The 16,573-nt window shown below is 43.8% G+C and overlaps 1 protein-coding gene across 1 annotated transcript in view; it reads left to right on the plus strand.

The window, feature by feature from the left end:
- RGL1 (ral guanine nucleotide dissociation stimulator like 1) overlaps positions 1–15,937 on the plus strand; it is a 137,460-nt gene extending 121,523 nt beyond the window's left edge. Inside the window, exons 12-20 of the mRNA XM_083743837.1 lie at positions 158–244; positions 1,400–1,432; positions 2,240–2,361; positions 5,093–5,182; positions 7,025–7,211; positions 9,692–9,946; positions 11,437–11,551; positions 12,901–15,119; positions 15,442–15,937. Of these exons, the coding sequence (XP_083599963.1) occupies positions 158–244; positions 1,400–1,432; positions 2,240–2,361; positions 5,093–5,182; positions 7,025–7,211; positions 9,692–9,946; positions 11,437–11,551; positions 12,901–13,088 (1,077 nt within the window). The 3' untranslated portion in view covers positions 13,089–15,119; positions 15,442–15,937. The remainder of the gene's footprint in view (positions 1–157; positions 245–1,399; positions 1,433–2,239; positions 2,362–5,092; positions 5,183–7,024; positions 7,212–9,691; positions 9,947–11,436; positions 11,552–12,900; positions 15,120–15,441) is intronic.
- The last annotated feature ends 636 nt before the right edge of the window (positions 15,938–16,573 follow it).

Raw genomic sequence — 16,573 nt, forward strand, 5'->3', positions numbered from 1 at the left:
TGCAGCCACGTTCTAAGAGGGCAGGAAGGTTCCTATGAGGTTCCTATGAGTAGGCACTCAAAGCCTTGAAGGGCTTGGAATTGGACCCACAAACCAATTGGTAGCTGTTGAGGCTGAGGAAAGATGGGTGACTTGTTTCTGCTGTCATCCTGTGCAGGGTGTAATGCAGGGCACTGTTCCTTATCTTGGTACTTTTCTGACTGACCTGACAATGCTTGACACAGCTCTTCAGGACTACGTGGAGGTAGGTTACACAACAGACCCACGGGCCTGCTTTCTGAACGTGATTCCTAATAGCTGTGTGGGTTTCATTATAACAATCACGGGGGGGGGGGGGGAGAGAGAAATGCCAGAAGCAGAGGCAAGTGGAATCTTTATTAGGAAATAATTGGAGATTGCTATCAAATGGAATTTAAAGTGGGGAGTTCTCTCAACTATACTCTACATCAAAAATGTAGTTTTTTTCAAAACAGGTGGGAAAGATATGGGTGTCCTGGATTATATGTAAATTACTTAGTTGGAATACTCTTGTGAAATATTATTCCAAAAGCTGAGTTCTTCAGAAATCTACAGAATAATAGTACCCACATTAAGGTAGAAATACTCAGGAGCCAATTCACATGGATAATTGTCCTCACCTGAGCATTGCAGGCTGTGGGATCCCACCTGGAATCCTGCAGCCAGTCTCCGTTCATATGAAGGCGGTGTTTGTGAGAACCAGCATCTCCACACAGAGCACGGCAGCCCAACTATTCCTACCAAGTGGGCTGTAATAGTACTTCAATCCAGTACCCGTAGGTCACACACTGCCATGTCACGTGAGGGTGCAGTGGAGTGAACCCCACATTTAATGGCTCCTCCCCAGCCCTCATGCTGCCTCCCCAAAGCCTACTAAGTAGGCACCAGGCACCAGGTGTGATGCTCTGGCAGGATCGTAGCGGTCTCCCACCTCCTTCCCAAAGCTGGGAAAGCACTAATTAGGCTTTGGGAAGAAGGAGGGAGGGCTCCAGGACCCTGTCACAGCCCTCATTCCTCCCTCCCCAGCTTTGGGAAGGCAGAGCAGCGAGGTCAAATGTTGGGCCTCCTGTTGAACTGGCCTGACATAGGAGCTTTACCAGTAGTGTAATGGAGGGAGGATGCAGCTCCAGGACTTTTCTTCAGAGCAGTGACTATGATATTGTCCACAGAACCACCAGGCTAGCTCAGGGTCAAGCGACTGAAGGAGGTGACGACAAGACTTTCAGTTGGTGGCAGATTGGAGTAGCCAGTATGGTGCCCTTTTGAAAAGCAAGGAAAAGATGTGATCCTATAGCAAAATACATTTGAAAGTAGCTATTTTACTGTTAAAAACTGTATAATTATTAAATTGAGAAATCCTTCCTCTCTCTGTTTCTTGCAGGGAGGGCTAATAAATTTTGAAAAGAGAAGGCGGGTAAGTTTGCTTTTTCTTTACTGTGTTCCCTGGCTGATCTGCACCTCATCCTCTTTTTGGCTTCAGAGGCTGGCAGGAAGTGACACAACTAGACAAACTTGCAAATGGAACTGCAAGGCAGCCTTCAGGGGACATCAGACACAGCTGCAAAACTTCCTAATCCAAACCTTTGAAAGCAATTGAGTGCTCCCCCCCCCCCCGACTCCATTCTGTTCTGATTAGCTACACAAAGAAAGATCTCTTCAGATGCTTCCTATAAATTAAGTTTTGCTGTGTTAGGAAGACATCACTGAAGATATTCAGGGCACGCGTAACATTAAAAAAACAAAAACAAAAAACAGTATTTGGAGGGGTGGGTGTGTTCCAATGCTTAAAGTGGATTTTGGATTATTGTATTTAAATTAGTTTTGGCTCTCTGCTTGCACCTCGCTTCTGCCCCTGCTTGGAGCTAAGGATCATCCCTCTTGCTTTGTAGTTCCAGTGTTGGGGGGGGGGGAGCCCTGGAGGAAGCTTGCATTGCTTGCCAGAGCCTGGCTGACCTCTCGTAAAACCCCATACAGACTGCACAGCACTTCAGCAGAGCCTATGCAGCACAGAGTGCCCCCTTAGGTCCATTCATTTTGTTGAAGCAGCAGAGTGTGGGCACCTTTCAAAACCAGGCTGCATGCTATTGCAGGTGAATCTGTGTCGTGCCATCTTTAACTTCTCTGATTGCCCTGTAGTTTTCTGCCACTCTGGTGTGTTAGCAACTCTGTGTTTAACTTTGTTCCCTTATTAATAGTCTAATTATTTTATTTCCTTTTTCAGGAGTTTGAAGTGATTGCTCAGATTAAGCTCTTACAATCTTCCTGCAATAGTTATTGCATGACTTCAGACAGAAAATTCATTCAGTGGTTCAAGAAACAGCGGCATTTAACAGAGGAAGAAAGGTGTGGTGAAACATTTCTATCTGGTAGAATCCTCTCCCCATCCATCTCTCTCTCTCTCTCTCTCTCTCTCTCTCCTTTGTGTGTGTGTCTGTGTGTGTGTGTGTGTGTGTGTGGTGTTCCCATCCATCATAAAAGATAGCAGAACAAATACCGTATTTTTTGCACCATAACACTCACTTTTTTCCTCCTAAAAAGTAAGGGGAAATGTCTGTGCATGTTAAGGAGGGAATGCCTACGGGTGGCATGCCTACGGATTTTCCTCCTCTAAAAACTACGTGCGTGTTATGGTCGGGTGCATGTTATAGAGCGAAAAATACGGTATATGTTTGTAAAACACTGGTGAAAGTACATGTCAATGTAAGAACTTGGAAATGTGCATACATGGTACTTGTCTGGCTCTGGGATTCATATATTTGTAAGGGACGCAGGTGGCGCTGTGATCTAACCCACTGAGCCTCTTGGGCTTGCCTATTGGAAGGTCAGCAGTTCAAATCCCCGTGACGGGGTGAGCTCCCATTGCTTTGCCCCAGTTCCTGCCAACCTTCACTTTGAAAGCACGCCTGTGCAAGTAGATAAATAGGTACCGCTGTGGCAGGAAAGTAAACGGCGTTTCCATGCGCTCTGGTTTCCATTACGGTGCTCCGTTGCACCAGAAGCGGTTTAGTCATGCTGGCCACATGACCCGGAAAGCTGTCTCCCTTGGCCTGAAAGCGAGATGAGCGCCGTAACCCCATAGTCAAATACAATGGGACTTAACAGCCCAGGGGTCTTTTCCCTTTACCTTTTTTACCTTATATTGGTAAGAGGGGTGTACCTGTACTCCCATTTCACCAAGTGGGTTTAGTCTGGATGAAAGAGCACTAGAGCCTTATAGTGGCTTTGTAATTTGTTTTATTTGCAAGCAAGCAAACAAAACGTATTCAAAGTAGCGATGGAGGACGATTTTGTTCACTCTCCATTTTAAAGTGAACTAGCCACATTCATACCTCCCAGACCAATACACAGATCAGACTGTAGTCAAAATAAATTTAAATAAATAAATAAATACATAAATTGTCCAGTAGCACCTTAGAGACCAACTAAATTTGTTCCAGGTATAAGCTTTTGTGTGCATGCACTCTTCTTCAGATACACTGAAACAGAAGTCACCAGACCCTTGTATAACAGTCATCAACAGGTTTACCATACCCATCTCCTACTACCCTTCTGATAAAAACCCCACCCCACTCTCCCATTGTATATAAGGGTCTGGTGACTTCTGTTTCAGTCTGTCATGCACACGAAAGCTTACACCAAGAACAAACTTAGTTGGTCTCTAAGATGCTACTGAACATTTTTTTAATTTATTTATTTTTTTGACTGCGTCAGACCAACATGGCTCCCTACCTGAATCTAGATCAGATTGTAATTATTGTTGGATGTTACAATACAGTTCTCAGCTCAAAGAACATGACACTTGAAATTGTTGTTCTTTATAAGAACTAAATCATATTTTAGGATAAATAAATAAATAAAATAGTATTTAAATAAGGATTTTCTTACAGATTTTTTAAAAAATCAGATTGATGCAAAAATGGGATGGAACAGACTTATCAATGAACATATGCAAAATATGCTATGAACTGGAAGTAAGAATGACCCAGCCATCTTTAATTGGAAACCAGTAGATTCTTCTGCATCAGGCAACAAAGCTGCTCATATTGCGCTAGTTTATTAGAGATAAACCTATGCAGCTGCTGCAAGGCTGCACTTCCCCCTCTTTCTCCATCTACTGCGAATGTGGCTCCAAACCTTTTCTGCTCCTCCCTCTAGTTTGGAGTAGTCTTACCATCTAAAGGGTAGATTCCAAGCCATCAGGACACATTAACATTCCTTTGTTAATTCTGAAATGGCTCGCTAAAGTCAAATCTGTAGTTTTTTACTATTAGCCAACAGTCATTTGAGCCAAGGATGGTTAGCCAGCACCTATGACAATTTACAACCCATGTATAACATGTGGCTTAGCTGCTGTGGAGACTACCTTTTCTTCTTATTACTCCCTGTGTTCCTTTTAGCTTTGCTCACATGTAGTTTTCCTCCCCCCCCCTTTCGTGCCATTTTTTTAAATTTAGATTGTGAGCCTACAAGTAGGGACTTGTTTACTTTTATCTGTGTATGGTACAGTATCTAGTAAGTTTTAGATACTATTTTATAAACTCATCCAATAATGCCTGTGGTGTGCATGGGTACCCAAACTGGTCCTGATCTCTTCCTGATACCTGCCTGTGCTTATTCACATGTTATCTTGATCAGCTACATAGCTGCACCCACTCTGCCCTGGCCACACTGATATCTACTCCCCATAGGGTTATGATGGATCACGTGGTTACATACCACCCTGGCTAACTTTTAACTTGGACCCCAGAGAACGTGTCCTATTTTGTTTAGATGAAGTGCATAATAAAAGGAATTACTGTGCAGCAAAAAAAATGCAACTCAGTATTTATGCCATTTGCCTTAAGTAATTTTAATAAGAGTAATTGTTTTGTTTTTGTTTTTATTATGTAATTTGTGTTTTTATCTTGCATTTTTATGCTGTAGACCATCCTGAGATCTATGGATGAAGGGCAGTATACAAATTTATTAAATAATAATCATGCATAGCCAAAATGTTGCTTTGATTCAGGTACTTTATGTCACGTTTAGCAAGATTTTAATGGGTCCTAACTCCAAAGTGACCTCCATTTTGCAGCTATGCCCTCTCCTGTGAGGTGGAGGCAGCTGTTGACACAACGACCACATCACCAAAACCTCGGAAGAGCATGGTGAAGAGGCTTAGCCTGTGAGTATGGATTGAGGGCGTTGGTGTGGGCTTGGGTGAACAGCACTATGAATAACCCCCCTCACCTCCAGAGAGGAGCTCACTCACACCTTCCTTTAGCCTGGTGTGATGTGGCAGCTAAGCCAAGGTTTGGTTTCTGGGATCATGGTTCAGCTCCCTCCTCCTTAACCACAGCCTGTAGCCAAAGAACAAACCTTGTGCATCTGTGCTAAACTATGGTGTAGCTTATAGAATCATCAAGTTACTCACATGTACTTAATTCCATTTAAAAAACAAGCCTTCACCCATGCATCTGAGGCTAGGAAGGACCTGCATTTTTTAAAAATTTCAAAACCAAGGCCATCATGCATCCAAGTTTCAGCACTTTAAAATCCCACTGCTTTAAGCCTGTGTTTAACTCTCCCTTCACATAAGGGGGCTTTAAAAAATAGAACTGCAACATCAGTTCATTGAATTAAGGGATCAAAAATGTCCCCCAATTACGGTAATCAGGAATTTCCCTTACGTGTGCTGCACCTTGCTGCATATGCAGCTTTAATTGAGCATTGTAATTGATTAATCATCTCAAATGATGGTGGTGATGATGTGACTAAAATGTCTTTGCTGAAACAACAGCCTTCCATAAAGGTGCATAACTGTAGCTGGCTTGTGCTCTAACTTGATTGATCCAAGAGGCAATGTCCTAATGCACAAAATTTGCTTGAAGAAGAGGAAACCTTGAGTTAAAAACATTTTGGGAATCTTGGCGTTTTGAGGCCCAGTTGTGTAAACACCCACAGAAGTCTTTTGCCATTTTCTCAGTGAACATATGACATGCTTTGTGACTCACCAAGCCTCCCACAGCCCTTCAGGGGCTCAATAAAACTCCTGTTTTCTACCTGCTGGGAACTGCAGAGAGACCAGGATGGTTGTCAAGGGCTTCTTGGCAAGGCAGCATGTACAGCTGTCAGGGCTGGACTGCATTTTGCCCAGTAGGCCATAAGTTGTTATTTCTTTTACAAAAATGGTTTTAGCAAATGAAGAATAAACTGAAGATGCATAGTGCCTATGTTTAATTACGGGAGGCGAGGAAAATAGCCATTTTTACAGATTTTCTCTGTTTGGTGAAGAGTCTGGGATTTAGCTTATTCTACAGTGTTCCCAGTAACGATTCTGTATTTCCTTGTTTCTTTACACTCAGTTTTTCAATAAATCAACTGTCACATTGTCTCGCTTCTCATAATCTATCTTATCATTTGGACACCTTTCTAGACCACAATAATGCAATCATCTAGTGCAGGAGCATTGATTTTCCTGCAATTATTATAACCAATTGCCATATGGGCATGTTATCATTTCTCTGTGTTCTAAGAGGACATGATCTTTTACAAAACTCAGTAGTGGATTTATTGGCAGAGTATATCCTGCAATGCAGTCAGTTTCACCTAATACAACACTCCAGAACAATCTCATTTTAGGGGATGACCAGAATGTATGTATTCATAACTTTACATCTCCAACAGACACAGTTTGAATCTTAACAGATATGATTAAGTCTAGCTGGAGTTCAGTGTCACCTAAAAATAAGTTTTTTCCTCTTTGAGTGTGATACTGATGGTTTGTTGAGGAGAATGACTCTGGCCTAGTAGGCCACCAGTTGTACAGGCCTCTTCTATAGGGCTTCAGTTCACACCATATTAAATCTCACTTCTGAATGTACTGTTTGGAGATACAAGGGCTTGTGCATAATAGCAGTATCTGCTTTATGGGTGGAGTTATTTGAGGATACCTTAGACGTGTTCAGCATCTCTACTTCCCACCAGCACTTGGTGCCCTTTCATTTCCTCACTTGCTTTTCGCCAGGTTATTTCTGGGATCTGACGTAATTGCCAACAGCACCCCGACCAAAGAGCAGCCCAAGTCCACACCAAGCGGGAGCTCCGGTGAAAGCATGGATTCCGTCAGCGTATCGTCTTGTGATTCCAACCATTCAGAGACTGAGGACATCTGCATCTCTCCCACAGACACTCCTGATGAGCCCCAGAAGAAAGTATGTATTTGCTAATGTCCAGAGAAGACCGCTCTTAATTTCTAGTGGGGTGGTGAGCCTTTGGGCCTGCCAGCTCCTGCCTTCCCCCTCATAACAGCACTGGGCTGAGGGGAGAGGTTTAAATCTGTGGTGCCTGTGTGAGAGCGGGGTCTGTTCATGTTTGTCAGTCAGTGTGTGGTTGAAGGAACTGCAGAGAGGCCACACCGACTGTGATAGGGTGCTGCTTTCTGTTTTGCCCATGCCCTCTGCCTGCATGTGGCTCTTCAAGGGTGGGCCTTTGCATCTGCATGTGTCCCCCAAGCCAAAATGCTTCAGCCACCCCTAATTTGGAAGACGTTTCTTGGGACTCATCAAAGGTGCTTTAAAGGCATTGTGTGTAGGCCACCCTGTGCGTAACCAAACGGACAGTGTTTAATTCCCGTGTTTTCTCTTGCTTCCATCATCTTCCTCCTTGTCTCAATCCCACCCCAACTTTTTTTGCGGCACACCTTGTGGCATTGTAAAATTTATGAAAGAGCCTCAAATAGTTGAGCCCTGGGGAAACTCTAAGGCTTCTGTTTTTATGGGCAATGGCTAAGTTTCCAGCTATATACAAAGCCATGCCTACTGAAACCCCTAAAGACCTGCAGTGGGAGAGCTCCTTTGCAAGATAAATATACATGCTTCCAAAACATCTTTGAATCTGCTGCCATCTGCTGGCCTGCTCTTCTAAATGCAGGAAATAAATTTTCAGTGCCCTTTAATGGGTACATACAGTGTTGATAGTTTGTAATTATTGGATAATTATATAAATCCAAAAGCCGTCTTAGCTTCTGTAATGGCTCTTCTCCAGGCAAAAGTTTAATATGAATGGCAATTAGAGATATAGGTCTAAAGGGCTCAGTGATCATTTCTTCCTTCAACTTCGAAGAACACAAGGTCAGTGTAAACTTTCCAGCTACCAAAGAAAATGGTGATATTCACTCATTAGATGAGTTGGCAGGAAAGCATTTTTACAGAGCCTACTAAATTCCCATAAACTTGTTGGTAGGAGCAGTAACATTTTTAAAATAGAAGGAAGGAAAGCCCACTTCTCATGGGAGAGTCCTCTGTTGAAAAACTTGTTACCATCATCAAGTTCTTCCTGAAGATTATTTGGAATCGTCTTTCATGTAACGTGAAGCCATTGGTTCAAGTCCTACCTTTGCTCCATCTTCCATATGACAGCCCTTGAGATGATGTCTATCACGTCTCCTCTCAGCCTCCTCTTCTCCAGGCTAAACATACCCAACTCCCTCCAGCATTCTTTATAAGACTTGGTTTTCAGACCCTGGATCATTTTGCTCACCCTCCTCTGCACAAGTTCCAGTTTGCCAATATCCTTCTTAAACTGTGCGGCCCAGAGCTGGACACAGGACTCCAGGTGTGAAGGACTAACACTTCCCTTCATCTGGACATAGACTTACGTTGATGCAGTCTAGAATAGCATTGCCTTTTTTTGCTGCTGCATCACACTGTTGACCCATGTTAAGTTTGTGGTTTATTCAGACCCCTAGATCCTTTTCATATGTACTGCTAATAAGCCAAGTGTCCCACATCTTATATTTGTGTATCTGGTTCTTCCTGCCTAAGTGCAGAACCTGACACTTGTCCTATTGAAATTCATTCTGTTAGTTTGGGCTCAGTTCTCCAATCTGTTAAGGTCACCTTGAATCCCAATTCTGTCTTTTGTGGCATTAGCTACCCCTCCCAGTTTGGTCTCTTTTGTAAATTTGATGAGCACCCCCTGAATTCCTTCATCCAAGTTGTTTATAAAGATGTTGAACAATGGGCCCACGACAGAACCCTGCAGCACTTGTCACTTCCCCCCCCCCCCCCGGATGGTGAATAACCATTTGTGAGCACTCTTTGGGTTTAGTCAGTCAACCAGCTACAGATCCAATAGTCAGGCAACATCTGGAGGGCCCACAGGTTGACCGTAGCTGCCTCAGTTGAAACAAATAGAAAACCCCCCCCACAACAAACCTGGAATGATCAAGGAACACCGTGAAAATAGTGCTCTCTCATTTCTGCTTGCCATTTTTGTGCCATACACTAAAACATGGTACACAGAACGTCTCATGCAGTATGTTATGGGACCACAGTAAGATGGGTCCCTAATATGTGGCACCACCCATTTTCTGTATTTCTGGAAACCCATGCCCTTTTTCAGATGATACTTCTGCCCTGAACTGGAGTGGATCCCAGACTTATGCTCTGTCCCCTTTCACTGCACGTACAAGGAAATGCTTACACAGGGAGATCCTGCTTTCCAAAGTACATGGATTTTCCAGTGGTAGTCATTACCTCTGACATTCAGTGTGAAGTGATGGGCAGGAACCTCAGATCTGTTCTTCATTTTTTACCAGCGCTCCACAGTTAGCAAGTTGTGGGTTTTGAACAGATCCTTAACATCAAACGTTAGTAAAATGAATATTCTTATTTTGTGATTTCCCCCTTAGCTCTCTGAATCCTCCTCCTCTTGTTCCTCTATCCACTCGATGGACACGTCTTCATCAGGGTTGTCATCCTTCACCAATGCCCTCTCGTCTCCTCCTTTACTGGCCAGCAACCCCAGAATGCACAAACGCTCCATCTCAGTCACCTCCATTACCTCAACAGTCTCGCCTCCCGTTTACAATCAGCAGAACGAAGACACCTGCATCATTCGCATCAGTGTAGAAGACAGTAATGGCAATATGTACAAGAGCATCATGGTAGGTAATGAATGTCGGGGTGGCTTCCTTCCGGGTCACTTTCCGTCCAGTCAGTGGTGGAGCATGTGCTTTTTAGGTATAACTTTGCTCCACGTTCCATTAAAAAAAGTCTCCTTGCCTGGTGCCAGCTCCAGCTGATTGGTGGCAACAGAACGCAGCCACACCAGGACTGAGAAAGCAAAAAAGTCAAATCTTTTTCTCTCTCCCCTTGAGGAGCAAAGTTGCTATGTGTATTTTCAAGCTCTTTTAACAAACATTTTGTGATTGTGCTGTGAACCGACCCAAGATGAAGGGCAGGATACTACTGCTGCTACTGCTACTATTACTACATCGTCATCATCCCAAAAAATGGTGAACCAGCAGTCTGGAGTCCATAGAAAGCTGCATCTTAAAAGGAGTTTCCACAGCAGCCACCGAGGAAGGCATTCCCTCTTCTGTGCACAGAACCAAGCTCTGCTTGCTGAACAAAGCCACTTAACAGAAGAGAGGCTAGATAAAAATCTAAGAGATAATTAGTGTTTCCTAATTAGTCAGAAATTGGCCTGGGCCAGTTTTTTCAGAGACCTTAGATGCTGTGTTTTCCCTGGAGTGAAACTGGAAGCCTCACATGTACCCATAGCCACCCCCCAACACAAGAGATCTTTGGGGCAGTTGCAGAATATCCCACTCAGTATTGCCTGCCAGCAGCTGGCCTTTCCCTTTGCTGAGAAGTCAGGACTCCGGACTTTCCAGGTAGTGGCCATGCTGCTGGGAAATCCTGCTGCATGGGATTACACCAGTGCCCACAAAACGATAGAATATAGGGGGAATGGATAATGTACAGCAGGGATCGGGAACTGCTTTGGCCTTGTGGGCCAGAATTTTGCCTCTCCCCACCCCACAGGCTAGCTTGGACAGGTGGCTGGGAGCACCCACCAAAAGGATATCAGGTGATGGACAGGTGAGGGAACAGGGGCGGGGCATGGTATGCAAGCAGGCTTGAACTCATCAGCTGATGTGCAGGTAGTTCAATCCTGCTTTTCAGTCATAGGACCCAATGACATCCCTGCCTGCTCTGTATGTGTTGTCACATATAATAGGTGTGATTAGGGGGAAATGACTTTGTGAACAAAATGGGGAGACTTGATGGGCCACATTTGGTCTGTGGGCCGAAGGTTCTCCCTACCTCCAACAAGGTGACTTAATTTCCCAAACCACACTTTCATGCCATAGTTTAGTAAGCATTTGTTTGAACAGTGCAGAGCTAGATTGATGTCATATCCTTCCATAAGCACAAACAGACTTGTTTGTGGGGACGAGAGCGTCTAAACTGGGATGTGATCTTCTCAACAAAGTGTTGTCACAGGTCACTGCCATCTGAAGGTTTAAGCCATAGCTGATATTTCATTTCAGAAACAGTCATTTTAATACCTTGTGTGCTGATAATAGGGAACAGATAATTAAATTCTGCTTCTGAGAGTATGCTGGCCTTAATGTAAACTTTTTTCCAGTTGACTAGCCAAGACAAGACTCCTGCCGTCATCCAGAGAGCGATGCTGAAACACAATCTGGAGTCTGATCCTGCAGAGGATTATGAACTTGTGCAGGTCATCTCTGAGGACAAAGGTAAGAAAAACAGCACCTTGTGGGTGCTGCCTTATTCCGAAGGTAGAGGAGGGTCTGCACTACACCACTCCGACATGACAGATGCACACCGGAATGTGTTGCCCCTGGTCTAAAACGATGCACTTATCCACTCTGTACTTATATCCTTGATAGGATGAATGTTCTTTTTATGGTGCATCTAATACTTGCTCAAGGTTTCTTGTCAAGGAGAGCTCCAGAGCTGATCAATCAATGTAAAAGATTGTGCTGTGCCCCAAGAAACATAGCTAATTACAGATTATGCAGGTGAGAAGAGGCAAAGGCTTTGCCTACATGTTCTATTCCATCACCTCAAAAGTAGGTATAGCCTTGACTGGAGAATTGTGAAGCTCCCTTCCCTAGGAACAGTAAGAGAAGGTGGGTTGGGGGGAGAATCAGAGACGGACACTAAGGAAAGCAGGAGCTCTTCTCATTCAGTCTCTTGCTTCTCACTGCTTGTGATACCTCTTAAGTCACCAGCTAGTGATGTCTAGGGGTTGAGAGCAGGAGCAATGATTTCACAGGTAGGCAGGCCCCCTTTTCACAATGGGCAAGTTCTACAAGACAAAATGAATGGGTTGCCATTGGCAGGGACGGAGGGCACAGCTTGCTCATTCAAAGAAAAGAGGATCCACCAGGGTGAGGGTTGAAGCTAGATAGGCTGCAAGAGTTCTGACCACAATGGGATCTCCTGGCATCTTTTGTTCAGAGGTTCAAAGCCTGGGGAAGGAGGCAACTTGCACCAGGGCTGCAATGCTGGAAGAGAGGCCCACAGACCCTTCTGTGTGTAATTCGAGCAGTCAAATATCACACTCTCACGCCTAGCTGCTACGAGGGCAAAGAAGGAAGTGCTCATGTAGTAAGGGATCATAGAGGGCTGGTCCTGGCACTATAGGGGCCATTCACAGGTCACCCTGCTTCTCATTATGCTGAACATTTTCCTATTAGCTTCATAGTGCAGAGAATCCTGCAAGACTCACCCATTGTTAAATTTTCTTTGTTACGAACCCAGACCACGAGGAGACAGTGCTAAGCCTGCCACTTACACAGGGGTTATGTTCCGGGGATTGTGCCTAAAGGCAAAATTGTGTGTAGTCAACACACATTCATTCATTCATTTTATTTGTATCCCACTTTCCTACAAAAATGAACATGCTCAAGCAGCTAACAATGGTGCGTGGGATTGCCAAAGTCCTCCCTCCCCCTGGATTAATGTTTTTTCCAAGTGCATAAAGCTGAATACGCAAAAGTTAAAAGTAGGTAAGTTGTGGGCTTCCTGTACTAAAAAAATAGAAGAGTATTTTACCACCTGTTATTTCCTTGAATTGCAGAATTAGTCATCCCGGACAGCGCAAATGTCTTTTACGCCATGAACAGCCAGGTGAACTTTGACTTCATCCTGCGGAAAAAAACCTCCCTCGACAGGGAAGTGAAACTGAGGAGCCGCTCCAGCTTGACTCTTCCTAGGACCAACAAGAAGGGCTGCTGGAGCCACAGAAACAGCAAAATCACACTTTGAGGATGGACAAGTCAACGCAAGGCAGACGGGGTTTCAAAGCAACCGTTGCCGCCATCCATTATTGCAACAATCTTCACCAATGATTTTGTCAGTATTCAGCTTTGGGAATACAAAGCTAACACTTGTTATTAACAGGCATGCCTTGATACACAATGGACCTGAGTGCAAAACAGCCTACAGGCACTCCCTGACCCCCCTTTTTTTTGCACAGCCTCCAAGAACAGATGGCCACTTTCTACCAGGAATGAAAAGTACAGTACACCTAAACTTCACAATCCTCTCCAATTACTCTCAAGCCTCTGTTATGCCAGTATTAATTGGGAATACTTTCTTTTCCTTCTTTCTTTTTTAACAAGCGGAAGAAAGCTCTTCCACCAGTCCCACCTGTATTTACAGGAGGAAGAAGTGGAGGAGCATCATTTTGACCATTGGCCAAATGATGGCACTGATGGGAAGCTCGTGTGGATGGACTGATGGTTTCTTTCCTACCTGCTGGGCTGCTAACTTTAGGGAAAGGAACAGAGCTGCTGAAACCAGGAGAGATTACCACTCTCCTAGAACGGTATTAACCCCACGCAATGCAGCTTCATATTGTGCCGGTTTTCCAACTCTGTGATCTAAGCTGGAAAAATACACCCCCTTTTTCCTACAGAACATTAAGCAAATACTATCCAGTTGAAGGCCTTGTTCTCTTGTGGGGAGAGAGAAGGCGGGAAAGACACTATAAATGCATAGTACTTTTCTTAATGCCACTACTTAAGCTTTCCTATGCTTTGCTAACCTATTTATCAAAAGAATGTCAAAGTCTATTTCTTTGGAGTGTGCAGCTTTGACTCCCTTCCAGGTGTGGAGCTGTTTACCTGTATTCAGCCATATTGGCATTGTAGCAAACCATTTAACCACGTTTTTATAGTCAGTCTAAAAAACAAAACAAAAAAGCCAAATGTAACTAGTAGCCAGCATTTGAGGATACCACAGCCTCGTGGAATTTGTTAATGATTAAAGGAGCTCCCTTCTCTTAGACGGCATCCTTTAACTGAGTAATTTCCTGATGTGGCATATCCTTAAAGGAATAAATAAGGTAGCCACCTTTAGAGCACCACATTGCTATTTTATTTTGGCCACATGTTCAGTGACGACACCTTTCAGAGCACATGCTAAGCCGATGTATGATCACAGGAAAGATTGAAATCAAAGCCATAGTGAAGATAGGTGGCTGGCAAGGTAGCGAAGGAGAGATTGGAGGAGGCCTCGTGACAGCCTTTCCACTTCTTCTTGGTTGGGGATAAGGCTCCTTCCCCTCCTTGGTTACCTTTCAGCAGCTGTGGCCTCTTACCTGCTCATCTGCCCCTGCTACCTCATTGGCTGCTTGCTGGAACAACCTTTTCCTTTACAAGAACAGACTGTGGGGTGCCCCCCCCAATGCCTCTTTCCAAAAGCAAACTAGAATGGCAGCTCTCCAAGCGATTGCTCGGCAGAAAGTTGCACCAGGGTGAATAGGACTTATCTCCTTGTAAGAATGCTTACGATACAGCCTTAGTTACACATGGAAGGAGGGTTTTGCTTCATTAGTAGCACTAATTTTAAAATATATGGCCTGGATCCAAAGACCTGATGCAAAGCGTTTGTCTCTCATTCTCTCTTCTGCTCTGCCCTCCAATATATACCATAAATTTATTTAGAAGCTAAATATGGGTTGCCATGCAGTAGGGGATAGGAGTGTTGCTGTTTGAGAAGGACAAATCCTGTTTCCTTGGGATCATGGCAGTGCTTTCACAATTCTTTGGACCCTGGCCTATGTATTAAGCATACCACATGACCATAATCAGAGCCGTATATACAATGCAGTTCAGCAGAAGCAAAGAAGAAGAACCCTGGGGCAGAATTCAGCTTCCTAAAACATCTCACTTTTCATTTTAAGAATAAAAAGGCAAGTTTCTGGCCATTACTGCCACAAGAGATGTACTTGAAAAAGTGTATGGGTAATGCCTAGTGAGATTTCAGGTGCCCGAGAGATGACTATAAAAGGATGTCACATAGAGGATGGAGAAAGGTGGTTTTCTGCTGCTCCAGAGAAGCGGACACGGAGCAATGGATCCAAACTACAAGAAAGGAGATTCCACCTAAACATTAGGAAGAACTTCCCGACAGTAAGAGCTGTTCGACAGTGGAATTTGCTGCCAAGGAGTGTGGTGGAGTCTCCTTCTTTGGAGGTCTTTAAGCAGAGGCTTGACAACCATATGTCAGGAGTGCTCTGATGGTGTTTCCTGCTTGGCAGGGGGTTGGACTCGATGGCCCTTGTGGTCTCTTCCAACTCTATGATTCTATGATTCTATGACTAAATATGCTCCAGCAGTTCTATGAAGTAAGAGCAGTCATGCACATCCATTTAATATGGATCACAGAATGCAGGGCCTGGTCTGCTCTGGCACTGAACTTTATTTTAGAAGAATATACACAGCTGCTGCTAACAGCTCACCAGTCAAGCGTTTGAAAAACCATCTGGTCTTATCAGATAATGCATTTTGCACTATGCGAAACTTCTGTTTCAAGACACACTCTTTCCTGGCTTACTTAGTTTAAATCCCTGCACAGTGTTATTGCCTAGAGGAGAGAAGGGTTATTTCAAAACTGAGCCTTAAAAGTGTCCAGAGTTAAGATGGATTTTCAAAAACCAAGATCCATTTTCTTTGTTTTCTGGTGAAAGAAGCAATGCAACAAATGTGTTATGTGTGTAAGTATATGCACATACTCAAGACTGTATATATCTGTAGAATCAGCTAGATTTTTATATTGTTAAGCTTGTGATGATAAAGTGTCTTTCTAAACAAAGGCGAGAATTATTAACAGCTGCTGTGTAAAGAGTTTCATTTATTTTGGTGCTAATGCACACCCTTTTTGCTAAGCTATTTAAACTAGTTCACTGTTGGATTTTCATCAGCAACCTATCCTTGACGATACTTAGAATTCACAACTATTTCACAATCCAGGTTTTAGATGTGGAATTTCAAATTGAGATTTGAAATCACCTCATAATTCAAGTGCTTTGGACTTTCTAGAATCTCAAGAGTTTTGATTTTGGCAATAACAGCAATCCAGCATGATTCCAGCACACACTGAGCATCAGAACCACAGGAGCAAAGAAAGCTGCCTTCTCCACAGAAGTGCATTTAACTCAGCACTGTCCCCACTGACTAACAGCAGCTCTCCAGGGTTTCAGCCGGGGGGGTGGGGGGAGTCTCTCAGCCCTACCTAGAGATGCCCATGAGTTTCTGCATGCAAAACGGATTCACTACCACTGAGCCAACAAAAGTATGATCTTATACATCAAACTAAAGTATCACATGCTGAAATGAAGTATCATTGGATAGCAGACCAACAGCAAATATTCAGAAATAGCTGGTGTATATCAGACATATTCATAGGGTTGAGTTTTTGAGAGTGAATTAATTCCAGCTTACTGAAACAGTAATGTTATTAACAAT

Source organism: Podarcis gaigeae (genome assembly GCF_964106915.1).
Source record: "Podarcis gaigeae genome assembly, chromosome: 6".
In the NCBI taxonomy this organism is placed as follows: Eukaryota; Metazoa; Chordata; class Lepidosauria; order Squamata; family Lacertidae; genus Podarcis; species Podarcis gaigeae.